We start from the raw sequence: 21,069 nt of genomic DNA, 5'->3' as shown, positions 1-21,069 counted from the left end.
TGAGAGCACAGGAAATGACTTCCTGCATGCAATTTCATTAGGCCAACATTTTCAACATTCTAATACTTGTGTTAATCAGTTTTGTTCATCAGTGACTGTACAAATTTAGGACTTGATACAGGTCGTGAATTGTGTGGCTAAAATAAACTTTCTTAATATTATGAATTCTCCAAATGTTACAATGAAGAAGTCCCTCCATCCAAAAATATGTTCATCCAAATGTTCATCCAAGATGTGACTGTCTAATGTGCTTTAGGTGGTTAGAAAGCTCTGTGAAGGATCCCTTCATGACATTAAGCCATTGAAATTTAATGGCACGGCGGTACAGTTGCTGCCTTACAGTGCCAAAGACCCGAGTTTGATCCTGACTACTGGTGCTGTCTGTATGGAGTTTGCATGTTCTCCCTGTGACCGTGTGGGATTTCTCCAGGTGCTCCGGTTTCCTCCCACACTCCAAAGACGTGCAGGTTGGTAGACTAATTGGCTTTCGTAAAAATTGTAAAATTGTCCTTAGTGTGTAGGATATTTTTAGTGTATCGTTGGCCTACACGAACTAGGTGGGCCGAAGGGCCTATCTCCACATTGCATCTCTAAAATAAAGTTTTGATATTACAGCCAACTTTCAGGAAAGTTTTGATATTTCAGCCAAGCCTCGCTCTTGTTTACTATGATCACCATAATGTAGTGCCAAGATATTACCCTTAGAGACTTGGGAGTAGGCATTAATGGTTTCAAGGAAGACTTTTGTCAGTAAAATGGATTTGAAATGTGGCACACTGCACTTAGTTTAGTTTAATTTAGAGATACAACATGGAAACGGGTGCTTCAGCTTACCGAGTCCACACTGACCAACGATCACTAGTTAACTGTTATCCCAGTTTTGCATCCTACACACTAGAGGCAATTTATAGAAGCCAATTAACCACCAAACCTGCACGTCTTTTGAATGTGGGTGGAATCCGGAGCACCTGGGGAAAACCCATGCGGTTACAGGGAGAACATACCAACTTCATACAGTCAGCATCCGTAGTAAGTATCGAACCCAGGTCTTTGGAGCTGTAAGGCAGCAACTCTACGCTGTGCCACTTTGCTGCTGCTGCTTGAGAAGAAGGCAGAGTCTATCTATATTTTATTTGTGAAATTTCCTTGGAGATACCTAAAATGAGATGTTTCAGTGGAAGGGTATTCTTTATTGGGTATTTTCTATTTTGGGGTGGTCTTGGGTGTTTCTTATTTTGGACTTTTAAAATGACAGCTACCCCTAAGTTTACTCTCATGTTAGCTGATATTGTTAGCAATTCTCTCCTCAACTATTATCCAAACCTACCACCATTACTCTCACTTCAGAAAAAAAATATTGGCCCTTTCTAACCAGACAAAACATGACTTCCACTCCAACATTTCCCTCTATTTGATACTTGGTAAAATCAAAAGGAAAAGTGCAAAAGTCTGCTTAGCAAACAGTTTTATCATTCTGTTGAATCATGAAACGTTCAAGTAAATATGTCAAAACATTATACAAAACAAATGCTACTAAAAACTCAGAATGCAAAATCCCAATGCTTCAAGTGTACTGTGAATAACACAATTGATTTTTCTAACAATTGTTCATTGTAGTTTAAAAGTTTATTTACTTAGAAATTAGAATTTACAATCATCCGAGCATGTGATGCTGTTACTGTGCAGCATAAAACATTGTTAATTGCAATAACAATTGGCCATTCTACTCCCACCTTTTACAAGCGAACAATTATAGCCTTGAGAAGTCGTTGCTTGGACTGTATTGCTGCACGATAGATATGGATATTTGAAATCCAAATGAATTCCCTGTTATCAAAAATGGTTTTTGATGTGTTTTTTTTCCACAACAAACAAAAACCAAGAATGTTGCTTTGAGGAAGCAATGTGTCACAAGCTGAAGTTAAAAAAACAAGCTACTCAGGATCACAAGACACCCTGCTCTAAAATAATCCAGCTCTCTTGCCAAATTGAGGAAGTATATTTCTTTATCCCATGAAGCTTTTCTTCAAAGTTGTGAAATCAAGTTGGAGAATTCATCAGAGATAGACTCAAAGTGCTGGAGGAACCCAGTGGGCCAGGCAGCATCTCTGGAGAAAAAGGATAGGTGACATTTTGGGTCAGGATCTTTCTTCAGAATAAGAGTTTCGTTTTAGTCTGCAGAAAGGTCCCGACCTGAAACGTTACCTATCCTTTTCCTCCAGAGATGCTGCCTGACCTGCTGAGTTACTCTAGTCCTGTCTATCTTTGGAATAAACTGGCATCTACAGTTCTTTGTCTCTACTCTAGAGAATTAATCACCTTAGATTTACAATTGGATGGGTACTAACCAGCCAGAAAAATTTAGTTTGACGTCTAAATAGAGTCTGAAGAAGGGTCTCAACCCGAAACGTCACCTATTCCTTTTCTCCAGAGATACTGACTGTCCCGTTCAATTACTCAACCATTTTGTGTCTATTTTCAGTGTAAACCAGCATCTGCAGTTCCTTCCTGCAGAAATATCTAAAGTTGTGTTTACCAGAAGGCTGTGAGGGGTCAATAATGGAAAGATATTTTTGAACTTCCTTCTGCATGTTTGTAAATGAGGAGTGGAAGTGGAGGAGGATTCATGTTTGATTCCTGGAACTTGACTCTGGTATCATAAAAGAGGCATCTGCCGAATTGCTAATGATCTACCACAAGCCCTCAGTGACCCACATCAGGAGTTCATGAGTGCCGCAGACTCATAGTTTTTTTGTAGTCATAGAATCGTACAACATGGAAACAGGCCTTTCAGCCCAACTTGCTCATGCCAACCAAGATTTCCGTTAACTATTGGATGCAGACGATCTCTAACTTTTTTTGTATCTTCTAAACATGTTTTTATAACTAGTAGTAAATTGAGGGCAATATTTGCAAAGTTCTTCTGAAGTAAAACCGGCAGACGATGGTGCCAAGGATAGTGATGTCGAGGATTTTAGTGTAACAGAGGCAATAAGGAGGTGACTGATTCTGGTGTAGCACTCTTGGCTTTATGAAAAGATCCATCTGCTAATAGCACCATCAGCTCTCTTTACCATGCTCCTCCTCTGACAAAACTTTTTTGAATTAAACCTTTACTTTACTTTAGACTTTAGAGATACAGCATGGAAACAGGCCCTTCGGCCCACTAAGTCCATGCCGACCAGTGATCACTCCCTACACTAACCTACACACACTAGGAATAATTCTTACAATTTACCGAAGCCAATTAACCAACAATGAGTTTTGGGCATAAAATGAAGGTGACTATTTTAATGCAAAGGAATCTCCAAATGACAACCGTGATAAGAAAGCATTGCCTAATGTTACTTTTGCGGTCAATGGGGCCTATATTGACTTTAATAGACATCCGCAAATTAATTTCAGAGTATGAGGCCAAAGCTAAGGAAACAAGTGATGTACATTGATTATGGTCAATCCAAGGTATTTCTGCAGCAGTCGATGCTGAGCGGACAAGGCATTGCAGTAAAATAATGCCCTGAATACTTTCTGAAGAGGGACCCGGCATGGGGGGAGAGTGCCGAGAGATCAAAGAGGAACCATTAGGACTACATTGAACACTTGGTTACTTTTGTCGTCGCCCTATCCGTGGCGACTCTTTGCATACTTTGTGTATGCTATGCAAAGAATTTCACTGAGACATGGCACGTGTGATAATAAAGAATCATTCAAGAAGGGTCCCCACCCAAATCGACGCCTAGTCATTCCCTCCACAAATGGTGGCTGACCGCTGAATTACTCCAACACTTTGTGTTTTAGTCAAGATTCCAGCATCTGCTGCACCTTGTATCTTCTTGAATACTTAAGGTAGATGAGCTCTCTTTTACGGTGCCCACAACTGGCTCCTCATTCCACTGAGCTGCTTCTGGTCTTCCCTGTTATTTCTCTGCTTTTCCAAAGAGCATTCGGAAGCAGAGGTGAAACAAAAGTGATCAATGATGGTGCATCTTCATATTAAAAAAAATAGATTTGGAGATACAGCATGGAAACAGGCCCACCGAGTACGCACATACCATCAATCGCACACATTCGCACTAGTTCTATTTCCGCATCCACATCTCCACGGATTGGGTGTGATTTTACAAAGGCCAATTAACCTTCAAACCCACACATCTTTGGGACGTGGGAAGAAACCCATAGGGAGAACATGCAAACTCCACACAGGCAGTACCCGAGGTCAGGACCGAACCCGGGTCTCTGGTGCTGTAAGGCAACGGCTCTACCAGCTGCGCCACTGTACCGCTCTTTTTTATTAGTAAGCAATGGGATGGAAGATTTAGTTCCCGATATGAAAAAATATATTAAAAATAATTTTAGGTCAACCAGCAGTTTGAATAGGTGATTCTGCCTCATCCCATTTAAAAAATAAAAAGCACTGGCACAAGACACCTGCTAGAAAATACACTACATGTTGCCAAACAAGTTCAGCCTGCAGTAAATCATGCACTGAAGCATGCCAAGATCATGAGTTCCTCTTCCAAGCAAACAAGGAGCATTATTCAAGTTAGTTATTTAATGGTGTAAATGCTAGTTCTGAACAGCAGAGTATAAGAGGAAGATCAAGGACAAGAAGATTTAGACTCATGAGATCCAAAACGTGGCCTAATTGGATTGCAAATTGGCTTGGTGATAGGAGGCAGAGGGTAGTTTTCTGCTTGGAGGTTTGTGACTAGCGGTACACTGTCGGGATCAATGCTGGAACCCTTGCTGTTTGTCATTATATATCAGTGACTTGGATGTGAATGAAGGAGGAACATTCAGTAACTTGGTGGAAGAGTGAAAAATTGGTGCTGTTGTGGCAATGAACAAAGTTGCTTTAGGCTACAACAAGATATAGATCAGGTAAAAGTTGGGCGGATCATTGTCAGAAAGAATTTAATCCCAACAAATGTGAATATTTTGGTAAGTAGGGTCAGGGTCAGCCATGTGTAGTAAACAGTAGGATACTCAATAAGGGCAGCACGTAGGTGCAGCAGTAGAGTTGCTGCCTTACAGCACCAGAGACCCGGGTTCGATCCTGACTATGGGTGCTCTCTGTATGGAGTTTGTTCGTTCTCCACGTGACCTGCATGGGTTTTCCCTGGGAGCTCCGGTTTCTTTCCACACTCCACAATGCTATAAGCAGGAGAGCATGAAGCGATGATTCACCAGGATGTTGCCCAAATTGGAGGATTTTAGTTCCAGGGAGAGATTGGATAATCACAATGATTTTTACTATCTACCCTTCTGTCTCTGTCTTAATCTTATGTATGTACATCTTTCCTCCATGGAAGGGTGATCTGATAGACATACTTAAGATTCTGAGAGGCATGGATAGGTAGATACGTTCATAAGCTCTATGGGCAGAATTAGGCCATTCGGCCCATCAAGTCTACTCCGCCATTCAATCATGGCTGATCTATCTTAGCCCCCTCAGCCCCATTCTCCTGCCTTTGCCCCATAATCCCTGACACCTTTGTTAATCAAGAATCTGTCAATCTCCACCATAAAAATATCCATTGACTTGGCCTCCACAGCCGTCTGTGGCAATGAATTCGACTTGATTCGAATGAATTTGATTATCCAATCTCCCCACCCTCTGACTAAAGAAATTCCTCCTCATCTTGTTTCTGAAGTTAAGTCATTTTATTCTCAGGCTCTGGCCTCATCCTAGACTCTCCCACTAGTGGAAATATCCTCTCCACATCCACTCAATCCAGGCCTTTAACTATTCGGGGGCTTTCGAGGGCATAGGTTTAAGGGAGAAGTAGTTTTGAAGGGGATTTCAGGGATGGGATGTTATCTGGCGGTTGATATCTGGAGCATGTTGCCAGAAGAGGTGGAATCTGATAAAAATCACTGCTGTTAAGAGGCATTTAAACATATACTTTAATATGCAAGGTATAACAAAATGTAGTCCTAATGCAGGCATATAGGATTAGTGTAGGTGGGGAAAATGGTTGGCATGGATGTGGTGAGATGAAGGGCCTGTTTCCCTGCTGTACACAATTCCAAAAGGATAGATTATAAATAATGTTGACTATCTTCCCTTCTGTGCATCTCACTACAAATGGATAGATTATAAAACAAAATCAAAATGTGGTCTTCAAAATATTTGACTTGGGGATGTAGAGTAAGTTATCCTTGGATGTACTTTTTATACAGACACAAGGTAAATTACTCCTATTATGCCTACCTTTGCATATACAAATAATCAAACTGACAATAGCTATTGAGAATGTAAGCAGAGGCCTAATCTGACAAGCACAGGTAGACAAAAATGCTGGAGAAACTCAGCGGATGAGGCAGCATCTATGGAGCGAAGGAAATAGGCAACGTTTCGGGACGAGACCCTTCTTAAGACTGATGTGAGGGTGTGGGGTCGGGGGGGGGGGGGGGGGTGGGAAGAACTATTATCACAATCTTTAGTTGGTTTAGGTCAGTTTTATTCCCCTGTCCCACTTAGGAAACCTGAACAGAAACCTCTGGAGACTTTGTGCCCCACCTAAAGTTTCCGTGCGGTTCCCGGAGGTTTTTGTCAGTCTCCCTACATGCTTCCACTACCTGCAAGCTCCGGCAACCACCTGCAACCTCCGGGAACCGCACGGAAACCTTGGGTGGGGCGCAAAGTCTCCAGAGGTTTCCGTTCAAGTTTCCTAAGTGGGACAGGGGCATTTAGCTCCTATCTTTTTTGAGTGAAATCATGCTTTATTTTCAGAATAATGGTTACCAGAAACAGCAATGAACAATGCTAGAAGTTAATTCTCCATATTGGCAATAGCGAATTTGGGAAATATATCATTTTAATTAACTGTGTGTAAACTTTTTATTCTGCAGTTTTTAAACAATGTATTTTTCTATCATTTTGTGGAAGAAATTATCCAATTTAAAAAAATATATTTTATATTTTTTTCAGAAAAGTTTTGTTATTTGAGTTACTTAACATCTAAATGTGTTAAGATAAACAGTTTTATGGGTTTGGAAAGTGATGGCAAAACAACAAGTACAAACATGGGGCTTAATGACTCATATTCCTCGGTTTCCTTTGCTTATTTGCATAGCAGCCATAATTTACTGATGATGCACAATATATAAATAAAGCTTTGTACTGACCCTCGTGTCAAAATTGTGATGCGACTCAAATAATAAGAAATTTGAGAGACAAAGGGTCAGATTTGCTTCAACAATGTCGAAGCCCAGTTCAGGACTGCAGTAACACAGCATGTCTTTGAGGCATGAATCATAGACACAGACGCAATGTCTTGACCAGACAGTGAAGCATCAAGCACAACAAGTATAAAGTAATGGCAATTTATAGCTGTTATGAAAACGGCTCCATTTGTGTTTGACTTGCCAATTTATGAGCCTCCATTTCCTAGGTGGCCTTTACACTATCTTTATGAAAAGTGCCTTTTAATAGCAGCATATGGAAATAGTTTCCGTAATTAAGCAAATTATTAATGAAACATACAAAACAGTCTTTGTAATAGTCTTTTTAAAAACTGATAAAATGTTAATGTACAATTGATTTCAAATGCAGGTTTTGGAAAATAAGCATTTCTGTGCTTAGTTTGCCTGTGTTGTTTTGTGATTATAAGTGGATTGAATCTTGAATGGTGCCCTGAAATGGTGGGACGATGTATAAACCCTGCTGTAGTTTCTACAAGGTGAAACCAAAATGTCTAAAAATGGCCTCTATTAAAACTGACAATGTGCACTTTAACCACATGTGATTTTTTCTATTACAAATCTCAAATTGTGGAGTACAGAGGCAAATAAATAAATGATGGATCTTTGTCCTAAACATTATGGAGGGCACTGTATTTTGTGTCATTTTATAAAATATTGTTTTCCCTCAGTGGTTGCTAATCACTTACTGCGGTAAAACATCATCTTCTTGATAACTATTTGCATCCATATCTCTCCTGAACTCTGCCCAATTGCTTCGTGATAAATTAAAAACTTGTCGTTCATGTTGACAAAAGAAAACAGTAATATCAAAGCTTTCTATGAGGGCGGCAATGAGTGGCGCAATGGTAGAGTTGCTGCCTTACAGCGTCAGAGACCCGAGTTTGATCCTGATTATGGCGGCTGTCTGTATGGAGTTTGTATGTTTGTGGGTTTCCTCCCACACTCCAAAGGTCTGTAGGTTAAATGGCTACAGTAAATTGTAAATTGTCCCTGGTGTGTAAGGTAGTGATTTCTGTTCGGAACGGCCTCGGTGGGCCAAAGGGCCTGTTTCTGCTTTGTATCTGTCAAGTTAAAAGCATCTCGTGAATATGAATTTATCATAATCTGCTCCAGTGAAATCATTCTTGAAACATATATATATAGTGTGTTAAAAACTCTCTGATAGCCTAATGTCTTATTTTCCCCATTTTGGTATTACTTTTGCTTTTATTGCATTCTCTTTCCTTAATGCCTTGTCACCATTGTTAGAATTGTTAGTTTAATTTCATTTCTGCCTACATCCAGAATATATTTAATCCTACCTCTGCTATCTCCTATATTTGCTACAGGTATCTCTTTTTTCTAAAGGTGTGGTATAATAATATTCTTCCCCTATCATCGCAAAGATAGATGTAGATGAAACAAAAATGTATTGTTTAACGTACAATCAAATCTCCAATCAAGGATTTAAACAGAACAAAAGACAAAGCAAAATGATTATTTTAAAAGATAAAACTTATGTGGTACTGACCATAGCTTTTGTAAAGGTCTTTGTTATATTTTGTACACTTTTTGTTACCAATATGGTGCAGAACATTCTGACTTAACGGGAGATCTTGTGAACATCAAAACAGGATCTTAATTAGGATTTAGATTAACCATGTGAATGATTCAATTATTCACGTGTTCCATCTGATGAGTAGAGGCTCTGTATTAGAGATAATTGTTGTACAAGTCATTCAATAATCACTTGCTCCCTTTCTTTCTCATGCTGCGTGCAAGTCCAAACAGCCCATGTTAGGTTTGCATTTAGCCAACTTTGCCAACATATTTCTCTTGAAAACTACATTATTTCCAAGTAGAAAAATGCCCATTTTAATCTCACAACATATTCCTTTTAATGCTTTTTTTCTAGTAACCTTTTTTTCTAGTATCTTGTCCAACTCGGTGGATTTACTCCGGGCACTCCAGTTTCCTCTCACATCCCATGGATGGTGGATTTGTAGGTTAATTGGTTTCAGTAAATTGCCCCCAAGTGTGTAGGGAATAAATGTGAAAGTGGGATAACATAGAACTAGGACTATAACTATAACATAGAACTAGCACAAACAGGTCGGAGTGGACTCGGTGGATGTTTCCATGCTGCATCTCTAAACTAAACTAAAAATGAATGAAACTGTGGATGCTGTTTTACAAAAAAACACAGAAATTGCTGGAGGAACTCAGTGGGTCAGGTAGCATCTCTGGAGAACATGGATAGCTGACATTTCAAGAGGGGACTCTTCTTCTGAATTTTATATGTTACTTCAGCACTTTGTGTTTTGTTCAGGATTCCAGCGACTGCAGTTCTGTGTGTCTCTAACAGATTGTAATCATTGCCATCACCATAATTCAAAACGCCACTACTATTTTGTTCTCCCTCGCAGACACAAGTGCAATTTCAACGTCTAATACACCTATGCGACCACAAGGAATCATAGATATGGGTTTACTAAAAAAAAAACCAGAAAGTGTGGGAGTAACTCAGTGGGTCAGGCAGAATCTCTGGAGAACATGGGTAGGTGAACTTTTGGGAGGGGTTGAATTTTATATATTGGTATATATATCTACTGCAATAATTAGTTGTAAAAAACGTTGAACCGAAGCTGTATTTTATGTTATACTTGCAGGTATAATTTGTTTACCAGTTGACCCTCGCTAATGGATGATGATTCTTTGAATTCTTGTAGGGATCTATGTAAAACATTAACCAAAATCCATTAATTAATTGCAGATCATATGGTACATGGTCTGCAAGACAATCAAACTCGATGAGCTGCATTGCTGCTGCTTTTCCTATATCTAGTCTTCCTTTTGCTCCCATACCTTCAGAGGGAGGTTACTGGATCCCCGACACACACCAAACAAGTTGTCCATCCTACTCACGGGCATTTTCCATATAAGGTGTAGCTATCAAAATGGCTTGAATACAAGAGACAGCAGATGCTAAAATCTGGAATAAAAGAAACACTGGAAAGAGTCAGCAAGTCAAGTAGCATCTGTGGTGGTGATACAGTGGCTTGCAAAAGTTTTCATACCCCTTGAACTTTTCCACATTTTTTCACGTTACAACCACAAACATAAATGTATTTTATTGGGATTTTATGTGATAGACCAACACAAAGTGGTGCATAATTGTGAAGTGGAAGGAAAATGATACATGGTTTTCAATTTTTTTTACAAATAAAAAACTGAAAAGTGTGGCATCCAAAAGTATTCAGCCCCCTGAGTCAATACTTTGTAGAACCACCTTTTGCTGCAATTACAGCTGCAAGTCTTTTGGGGTATGTCTCTACCAGCTTTGAACATCTAGGGACTGACATTTTTGCCCATTCTTCTTTGCAAAATAGCTCAAGCTCAGTCAGATTGGATGGAGAGCGTCTGTGAACAGCAATTTTCAAGTCTTGCCAGAGATTCTCAATTGGATTTAGGTCTGGACTTTGACTGGGCCATTCTAACACATGAATATGCTTTGATCTAAACCATTCCATTGTAGCTCTGGCTGTATGTTTAGGGTCGTTGTCCTGCTGGAAGGTGAACCTCCGCCCCAGTCTCAAGTCTTTTGCAGACTCTAACAGATTTTCTTCCAAGATTGCCCTGTATTTGGCTCCATCCATCTTCCCATCAACTTTGACCAGCTTCCCTGTACCTGCTGAAGAAAATCATCCCCACGGCATGATGCTGCCACCACCATGTTTCACAGTGGGGATGGTGTGTTCGGGGTGATGTGCAGTGTTAGTTTTCCGCCACACATAGCGTTTTGCATTTAGGCCAAAAACTTCAATTTTGGTCTCATCTGACCAGAGCACCTTCCTCCACATGTTTGCTGTGTCCCCCACATGGCTTGTGGCAAACTGCAAACGGGACTTCTTATGGCTTTTTTTCAACAATGGCTTTCTTCTTGCCACTCTTCCATAAAGGCCCAATTTGTGGAGTGCACGACTAATAGTTGTCCTGTGGACAGATTCTCCCACCTGAGCTGTGGATCTCTGCAGCTCCTCCAGAGTTACATGGGCATCTTGCCTGCTTCTCTGATCAATGCTCTCCTTGCCCGGCCTGTTAGTTTAGGTGGACGACCATGTCTTGGTAGGTTTGCAGTTGTGCCATACTCTTTCCATTTTTGGATGATGGATTGAACAGTGCTCCGTGAGATGTTCAAAGCTTGGGATATTTTTTTATAACCTAACCCTGCTTTAAACTTCTCCACAACTTTATCCCTGACCTGTCTGGTGTGTTCCTTGGGCTTCATGATGCTGTTTGTTCACTAATGTTCTCTAACAAACCTCTGAGGCCTTCACAGAACAGCTGTATTTATACTGAGATTAGATTACACACAAGTGGACTCTATTTACTAATTAGGTGACTTCTGAAGGCAATTGGTTGCACTGGATTTTATTTAGGGGTATCAGAGTAAAGGGGGCTGAATACCTTTGCACGCCACACTTTTCAGTTTTTTATTTGACTCCATCGTGAGAGGTACGGACAGGGGTTTCTGCGGTAACAGACGGGATGCGAGGATGGTGTGCTGCCTTCCCGGTGCCAGGATCCAGGATGTCACGGACAGAGTGCAGAAAATCCTCAAGGGCGAAGGTGAACATCCGGAAGTGGTAGTGCATGTCGGCACAAACGATGTCGGAAAAAAGGGGATGAATATTCTGCAGCATGACTTTAGAGAGCTCGGAAAAATGTTGAAAAGCAGGACCTCCAGGGTTGTTATCTCCTGTTTGCTTCCAGTTCCCCGTGCTGGCGAGAGCAGGAACAGGAAGATACGGGACCTGAACGTGTGGCTGAGGAACTGGTGCACGGGGCAGGGATTTAGATTCTTAGATCACTGGGATCTGTTTTGGGGTAAGGGGGGAACTGTACAAAAGGGACGGATTGCATCTTAACAGGGTGTGGGACCAGCATTCTGGCAGGCAGGTTTGCCACTGCTACACGGGTGGCTTTAAACTGAATAAGGGGGGGTGGGGTGTTGAATGGGATAGTGGAGGATGGAGTTAAAGGGAAAGGGTTTCTTAAATGTGTGAGCGTAGAGACCGAGGGGTGTAAAATGAGGGTAGAAGAAATAGGTAGCAAGGTGAAAAGTAAAAGTGGCAGGCAGACAAAACCAGGGCAAAAATCAAAAAGGGCCACTTTTCAACATAATTGTATAAGGGGTAAGAGTGTTGTAAAAACAAGCCTGAAGGCTTTGTGTTTCAATGCAAGGAGCATTCGTAATAAGGTGGATGAGTTGAATGTGCAGATAGCTATTAATGACTATGATATAGTTGGGATCACGGAGACATGGCTCCACGGTGACCAAGGCTGGGAGCTGAACATCCAGGGATATTCAATATTCAGGAGGGATAGACAGAAAGGAAAAGGAGGTGGGGTAGCGTTACTGATTAGAGAGGGGATTAATGCAATGGAAAGAAGGACATTAGTTTGGAGGATGTGGAATCAGTATGGGTAGAGCTGCGAAACACTAAGGGGCAGAAAACGCTGGTGGGTGTTGTGTACAGGCCACCTAACAGTAGTAGTGAAGTTGGAGATGGTATCAAACAGGAAATTAGAAATGCGTGCGACAAAGGCAAAACAGTTATAATGGGTGACTTCAATCTACATATAGATTGGGTGAATCAAATTGGCAGGGGTGCTGAGGAAGAGGATTTCTTGGAATGTATGCGGGATAGTTATCTAAATCAACATGTAGAGGAACCAACGAGAGAGCAGGCTATTTTAGACTGGGTATTGAGTAATGAGGAAGGGTTAGTTAGCAATCTTGTTGTACGTGCCCCCTTGGGCAAGAGTGACCATAATATGGTTGAGTTCTTCATTAGGATGGAGAGTGACATTGTTAATTCAGAAACAATGGTTCTGAACTTAAAGAAAGGTAACTTTGAGGGTATGAGACGTGAATTGGCCAAGATTGACTGGCAATTAATTCTAAAAGGGTTGACGGTGGATATGCAATGGAAGACATTTAAAGACTGCATGGATGAACTACAAAAAATGTTCATACCAGTTTGGCAAAAGAATAAATCAGGGAAGGTAGTACATCCATGGATAACAAGGGAAATCAGGGATAGTATCAAAGCGAAGGATGATGCGTACAAATTAGCCAGAAAAAGCAGCATACCGGAGGACTGGGAGAAATTCAAAGACCAGCAGAGGAGGACAAAGGGCTTAATTAGGAAAGGGAAAATAGATTATGAAAGAAAACTGGCAGGGAACATAAAAACTGACTGCAAAAGATTTTATAGATATGTGAAAAGAAAGAGATTAGTTAAAACAAATGTAGGTCCCTTGCAGTCAGAAACAGGTGAGTTGATCATGGGGAACAAGGATATGGCGGACCAATTGAATAACTACTTTGGTTCCGTCTTCACTAAGGAAGACATAAATAATTTGCCGGAAATAGCAGGGGACCGCGGGTCAAAGGAGTTGGAGGAATTGAGTGAAATCCAGGTTAGCCGGGAAGTGGTGTTGGGTAAATTGAATGGATTAAAGGCCGATAAATCCCCAGGGCCAGATAGGCTGCATCCCAGAGTACTTAAGGAAGTAGCTCCAGAAATAGTGGATGCATTAGTAATAATCTTTCAAAACTCTTTAGATTCTGGAGTAGTTCCTGAAGATTGGCGGGTAGCAAACGTAACCCCACTTTTTAAGAAGGGAGGGAGAGAGAAAACGGGGAATTACAGACCAGTTAGTCTAACATCGGTAGTGGGGAAACTGCTAGAGTCAGTTATTAAAGATGGGATAGCAGCACATTTGGAAAGTGGTGAAATCATTGGACAAAGTCAGCATGGATTTACGAAAGGTAAATCATGTCTGACGAATCTTATAGAATTTTTCGAGGATGTAACTAGTAGCGTGGATAGGGGAGAACCAGTGGATGTGGTGTATCTGGACTTCCGGAAGGTTTTCGACAAGGTCCCACATAAGAGATTAGTATACAAACTTAAAGCACAAGGCATTGGGGGTTCAGTATTGATGTGGATAGAGAACTGGCTGGCAAACAGGAAGCAAAGAGTAGGAGTAAACGGGTCCTTTTCACAATGGCAGGCAGTGACTAGTGGGGTACCGCAAGGCTCAGTGCTGGGACCCCAGCTATTTACAATATATATTAATGATCTGGATGAGGGAATTGAAGGCAATATCTCCAAGTTTGCGGATGACACTAAGCTGGGGGGCAGTGTTAGCTGTGAGGAGGATGCTAGGAGACTGCAAGGTGACTTGGATAGGCTGGGTGAGTGGGCAAATGTTTGGCAGATGCAGTATAATGTGGATAAATGTGAGGTTATCCATTTTGGTGGCAAAAACGGGGAAAGCAGACTATTATCTAAATGGTGGCCGATTGGGAAAGGGGGAGATGCAGCGAGACCTGGGTGTCATGGTACACCAGTCATTGAAGGTAGGCATGCAGGTGCAGCAGGCGGTAAAGAAAGCGAATGGTATGTTAGCTTTCATTGCAAAAGGATTTGAGTATAGGAGCAGGGAGGTTCTACTGCAGTTGTACAGGGTCTTGGTGAGACCACACCTGGAGTATTGCGTTCAGTTTTGGTCTCCAAATCTGAGGAAGGACATTATTGCCATAGAGGGAGTGCAGAGAAGGTTCACCAGACTGATTCCTGGGATGTCAGGACTGTCTTATGAAGAAAGACTGGATAGACTTGGTTTATACTCTCTAGAATTTAGGAGATTGAGAGGGTATCTTATAGAAACTTACAAAATTCTTAAGGGGTTGGACAGGCTAGATGCAGGAAGATTGTTCCCGATGTTGGGGAAGTCCAGGACAAGGGGTCACAGCTTAAGGATAAGGGGAAATCCTTTAAAACCGAGATGAGAAGAACTTTTTTCACACAGAGAGTGGTGAATCTCTGGAACTCTCTGCCACAGAGGGTAGTTGAGGCCAGTTCATTGGCTATATTTAAGAGGGAGTTAGATGTGGCCCTTGTGGCTAAGGGGATCAGGGGGTATGGAGAGAAGGCAGGTACGGGATACTGAGTTGGATGATCAGCCATGATCATATTGAATGGCGGTGCAGGCTCGAAGGGCTGAATGGCCTACTCCTGCACCTAATTTCTATGTTTCTATCTCCTCACATCTTCATGACCTGGGCATCATTGACAAGACAGTAATTATTATTCATGCCTAAAGGTCTTTAGCTAGTGGTAGAGACTCACATTTTTGAGCAGCTGTTGTCTTTCTGTTGAAGGTACTACCACTGTGCCGTTGACCTGAAGTGACACAGCACAGCAATGGGGCATTCTGCCCGCTCTATTAGGCACCTTTTATTCCCATATTTCCATCGAATCCCCTAGATCATGCCTCACGTAAAGGAAATTTCCATCATCTAAATTATCTACATCTGTGCAGTCAAAGAGAGAACGCACAAACTCCACACAGACAGCGGCAAGGATCAGGATTGAACATGGGTCATGGAAGCTGCGAGTTTCTGCCCCATCTGAAATGTCCTCCAGAGATGCTGCATTACTGACTGAGTTACTCTAGACATTTTGTGTTTTTTATTGATAAACCATCATCTGCAGTTCCATGTGTCTCCTAATAACTGCACCGTTGTGCTGCACTTGGTCCGGGGAGTTCTAGGATTTAGACCCAGCACCAATGAAGGACTAGTGGTACATTTCCAAGTCAAGATGATGCATGACTTTTTCAAACACAGGGTGGTGAATTTTCATACAGAGGGTGGTGGGTTTATGAAACGAGCTGCCAAAGGAGGTAGTTGAGGCAGGTAGGATAACAACATTTAATAGCCATTTGGACAAGTGCACGGATAGGAAAGGTTTTGAAGGATATGGGCCAATCGGAGGTAGGTGAGACCAGTGTAGATGGGGCATCTTGATCAGCATGACTCTCTGACCCTGCTGATGGCAGTGCATCCATGCATCTGCTGTCATTGCCCTTCTCAGTGGAATAAGTCACAGGTTTGGGAGGTTCTGTTGGAGTAGCCTGAGCTAGTGACTGCAGTGCATGTTGTAGATGGTACAACCGGCGGCATTGTGTGGATGGTGAAAACAATGGTTGATAGTGTGCCAAGCAAGCAAGCACAGTACTTTGTCTGGGATGGTCTCAAGGTTCTTATGATTAGTTGGCACTGCATTCATCCAGGTAAGGGGGGAATGTTCCAACATGATCCTGCCTTGTGCTGGAAGTAGATGATGGAAAGGCTTTGGAGAGGGGTGAAGGATGGAGGCATGTGGAGTGAATTTGGGCATGGTGGGAGTTATGAAGTAAGTCGCTCATCCAGCTTCTTGTCCATTCTTGCAGCCACAAAAATGTTACTGGTGATACCCAGGATGTTGTCTTCTTCTTCTTCTTGCGTATGGCGTGCACAGCCTAAAGTTGTAGGACAACTTGTTCTATTTGATCTTGTTTGATTGTGCACAATAATAGGTTGATTGCATTCGTCGAAACAGGGCGGACCACGGTTGCAATCTCCCACCCCACCCAGGATGTTGATGGTGAGGGAGCAGGCAATGGCAATGTGATTCAATGCCACTGGTGGGTGACTGGAATCTGTTGTGGAAGACAGCCATTGCTTGATGGTTTATATTGACAAATGTTACTTGACACATGTCAACTCCTGCCTGAATGGCATCTAGGGCTTCTTGCTTGCGGGAATGGGCAGTTTATTGTACTGTGAAGTTGAAGATTGGATTGAACAATTTGTAACCGTCTATGAATATCGCCAGTCCTGACTAAAGCTGGAAGGAAGGCCATTGATGAAGCAGCTGAAGACGGCGTGGCCAAATAAATAATCCTGAAGGACTCCAGCTGTATTGTCCTGGGGCTAGGAGTTGACAGTGAAAGATTTGTTTGAAAGTGGGATGTATCGAAAGTTAGAGAAACATTGGAAGGTGAATGGTGGTGGCTGGGTGAAAGGTGAGGATAACGGAGATTTCCATGACAATAAATGGTGTAGAAGCAATGGTCTGATAAATGAGTTCTGAGTGTGATCTTTTGTCTGATGTACATGTGTAAATAAGTCACTTCTACTATAATTCTATTCAATCCATGCAATATGGTTTATTTAAAAAAACTACGAATGTCTGCCAAGTCAAATATCTAAGATGACCTGAGCCTGAAGGTTTTCAAACTCCTTCCTAGAAACACAATCTTGTCTCACCCTCCACCATAGCTCTGTGGAGTATCATGTTTGTCTCAACTATGATCCATTCTACTCTCTATCACATACTGTTTCAAAGTTACATGTATGTGCAAAACCAATTTTGGCATCCTTGGAGAGAGGAAGAGTCAATATTTGGTATTTGTGATTATGAACTCTTCCACCCCCCCCTCTCCCATTCACTCCTCTTCGTCTGGTTTCAACTAACCACCCCCTCCCCTCAGTCCTGATGACTCAAGCCCAAATTACCTGTTGCTTCCACAAACACTGCATGACCTGCTGTGTTTTTTCAATGATCTGCTATTTTATAATGGCTACCAAACATCGAGAATGTCCCTGTCCCCTTCCACTTATTTCCCTTTCTAGCTTTACATTTTACTCCTCTTCTCTCCGTCTGACACGCCTTTATCTCCTTTTCATCTCTAGCTTTAGCCAAGCCTCTGCTAATCAACCAACCCCCCCACCCCCGTCACCTGTATCCACCTATCACTTGGCCAGGCTTTGTCCTGCCCCTACCCCTCTTCCAGCTCTCTCTCACCCCTACCAGAATCAGTCTGAGGAAGGGTCCTGATCCAAAATATTGCTTATCCATGTCCTCCAAAGATGATGTCTGACCCTCTGAGTTAGTCCTGCACTTTGTTTTTCTTGTAAACCCACACCCGCAGTTCCTTGTGTCTTCCTGAATGTTGTTAGTTGTGCCCATCTATTGAAAATATTGATTGAGACGTTTTAGGGAGTCGTGAGGTGTGCAATATCTCTTTTGCATGTTTAGTTTATTATTGGCACATGCACAGAGGTAAAGTGAAAATTACCATTCACCATAAAAGATGTATCATTCCACTTGCCTTCAATATTAGCATATTTTTTGTTTCATACATGTCACAAAATAGGTTTGAGTGTTTTTACAGTTTCCGCCCTCTTACTGCAGTGGGAGTGCCTCAAAGTGCAGCTTTTGAACATCAACCCCAATGCACCCATCAGTGTTGCTGGACTTTGGAATGTGCCAGACCACAGCATTCATGGAAGACCCATAAATATCAGGCAGAGAAAATTGTCTCTTTCACCAAGTTGATGACCTAACAGGAGTCGACATTTGAATGTGTCTGTATTGCTGGGAGTAGCCTGTAAAACAATGGACTCCTGTGTTCTGCTATGTATGGGATGACAAAGATCGCTGGATCCTTTTACAGCTTCTTTAGAAATGCAGATTCAAGAAGGAGGCGATTGACTGTCTCATATCCACCACAGCCGCCTTGAGGGCACTGCCTACACATTGGCACGGCGATTCTGGCTGTTGTGTAGGTCTCACTGCTTTGTTCGAAACCTCCATTAATGAAACCTTCTGTTAATTGATGTTGACATTCTGCTCTTTGAACCATCCAAAATAATCCACCATTAACTATTTCCCCCAGGGCAGATCGCTGCATTTTGATTTGCAGTCATATAGGTGTTCTTATGCAAACGTGTTTCTATGAGGGACAACTGAATTTCCCCAGCAATGTGCCCAGACCCATCCTTAGCAAAATCAGGATCAGCATGGAGTGACATTTAATGGGATTTGATGTTCGTGCGCCTACAATCAACACACATCCATACATTACCATATTGGGTATAATTGCCCTCCACCAACACCTTTGCCACATCACAATGCTTCAATCTCCAGATGAAATGGAAGATGACTTGGGTGATTTCTGCAGCAATATTGTGGGGTGCAGGTCACACCTTCACCTCTCGGAATTTGTGTGTTTGACCTGCACCCTGAATCTGGCTTTCATGTGGGGCCTGCTTAATTACAGCCCAGATCGGGACAGCGCAGAGAAAATCTCATTCAGCATGTGGCAAGTCTTGAACCAGTCGTTTTATCCTGTCCTTGAACAGTATATGCTGGGATGCACTTTGAATGAGGGCTCAAAAGTACTCCACTGACTCAAAAACACTTTCAGCAATTTATAGCATTTGAGTTACAATGGTTACATGCGGATTTTACATTTTTTCACAGTAATTATCAGTAACACTTTTCTTGGTTGTCTTTGATCCATGTTTTATCTCTGCAAAAATTGCCTCTGCCAGTTATTTTTCCCATATTATGGCCAAATCCGTCCAATCTGTCATGACTCTTTTTATAATCTATTCTTTTGCACTCAGCTTAGTTTACAAACACCCTATTTTTGTATTTGCTCAGGCCAGCTATGCTTTGCAATCTAAACAATTTCCTTAACTAATTGCGGTCTCTCCTATTGTGACTTTTAAGCCATCTTTATTAGGTAGCTCTCATTTTGCATAATTCCTGTTCGGTTAGCAAAGAACTTCAGTTGACCATATTGCAAACTTTCCCAATTTTATAAGTTTCCAGAGAATCATACATCAACCTCGTACAGTGAGACCATCTGATGACCAAGTTCTTTTGCGTTGCTTCCATCCCAATTTCTTATTTACTCTAGCTTTGTTTTTACACTGTAACATTCTGTCAAACAATCTGCATCTTCAGAATTAGCTTCATAACTTTTCACTGTACCTTGGTACATGTGACAATAATAAACCTAAAACTGCAGTTAGTTGGAACCATTCAGTTGAAATGTATAAAATCGAATTGTAGAAATAAATGTATGGTGAGAACTGTACACAGTATAGTGAATTTAAGAATCAAGCTTGGACAAAAGGTAGAATGGTAGAAACTAGGAACTGCAGATGCTGGTTGACAAAAAAAGGACAAAGTGCTGGAGTAACAGTGGTCAGAGAGCATCCTTGGAGAACATGGGTAGGTGATGTTTCTGGTCAGGACCCTTCTTCAAACCCTTGGACAAAAGTTGATAGGAAGTGAAAGACACATCTTCACCCCATAAAATGCAGCAATTCAAAAAGGAGGCTCCCCATTACAATCTCGAGAGCTATTAGGGTTGTACAAAATATATTTGCCTAGCCAATATTAGCTTGATGAGGAAAACATTGAGAAGTGTGTACTGGATCTACACTCGGTAAGCTAAAAATCTGTGTTACCAGTAAAAGCAGTATGCAACAGGAAAATAATATACAATCCCATGACCAGTGCATCAGATAAAAGGTTTGTGCAGTCATGTCATAATCATGTATGGTGGCCAATTAAATGGCTAATAGGAGAGTGTGCCAAAAACATTTCTGCATTGATCAACATCAGAGTCTAGTTTCTGAATGGGCCATCTTTGTACAAATGAAGAAACTTTAAAGCAGGGCTAACAAGGATCGGGTAGATGCAGAGTTTTTTTACCCAGAGTAGGGGAATCGAGGACCAGAGGACATAGGTTCAAGGTAAGGGGAAAAAGATTTAATGGGAATCCAAAGGGTGGTGGGTGTATGGAACAAGCTGCCAGAGGTGGTAGTTGAGGCTGAGACTATCCCATCGTTTAAGAAACAGTTGGACAGGTACATGGATAGGACAGGTTTGGAGGGTTATGGATCAAGCGCAAGCAAGTCGGGCTAGGGTAGATGGACATTGTTCGTCCGTGTGGGCGAGTTGAGCCAAAGGGCCCGTTTCCACACTGCATTACTCTATGACTAGATCTATATCTGACCTCTGACCTAATCCACTTTTAATTTTGTAGGAAATAGCTCGTCACCTTCGACCTCATAGTTTACGTGCCCTCTATGGAAAATCTAAAGTTCAGAATGCCGTACATTGTACAGACCTTCCAGAAGACGGTGGTTTGGAGGTAAGGAATACCTAATGTACAAGTGAA

At 41.7% G+C, this 21,069-nt stretch overlaps 1 protein-coding gene across 2 annotated transcripts in view; it reads left to right on the top strand.

The window, feature by feature from the left end:
• The window catches only part of nme7 (NME/NM23 family member 7), a 115,629-nt gene that overhangs the window by 92,894 nt on the left and 1,666 nt on the right, over positions 1 to 21,069 (top strand). For both annotated transcript variants that reach the window (XM_055644667.1, XM_055644666.1), the window contains exon 10: positions 20,935 to 21,042. In XM_055644667.1, the coding sequence (XP_055500642.1) occupies positions 20,935 to 21,042 (108 nt within the window). The remainder of the gene's footprint in view (positions 1 to 20,934; positions 21,043 to 21,069) is intronic.

This window comes from Leucoraja erinacea, chromosome 13, assembly GCF_028641065.1.
Source record: "Leucoraja erinacea ecotype New England chromosome 13, Leri_hhj_1, whole genome shotgun sequence".
NCBI classification, from domain to species: domain Eukaryota; kingdom Metazoa; phylum Chordata; class Chondrichthyes; order Rajiformes; family Rajidae; genus Leucoraja; species Leucoraja erinaceus.
This window is presented reverse-complemented; position numbering and strand designations above follow the sequence as displayed.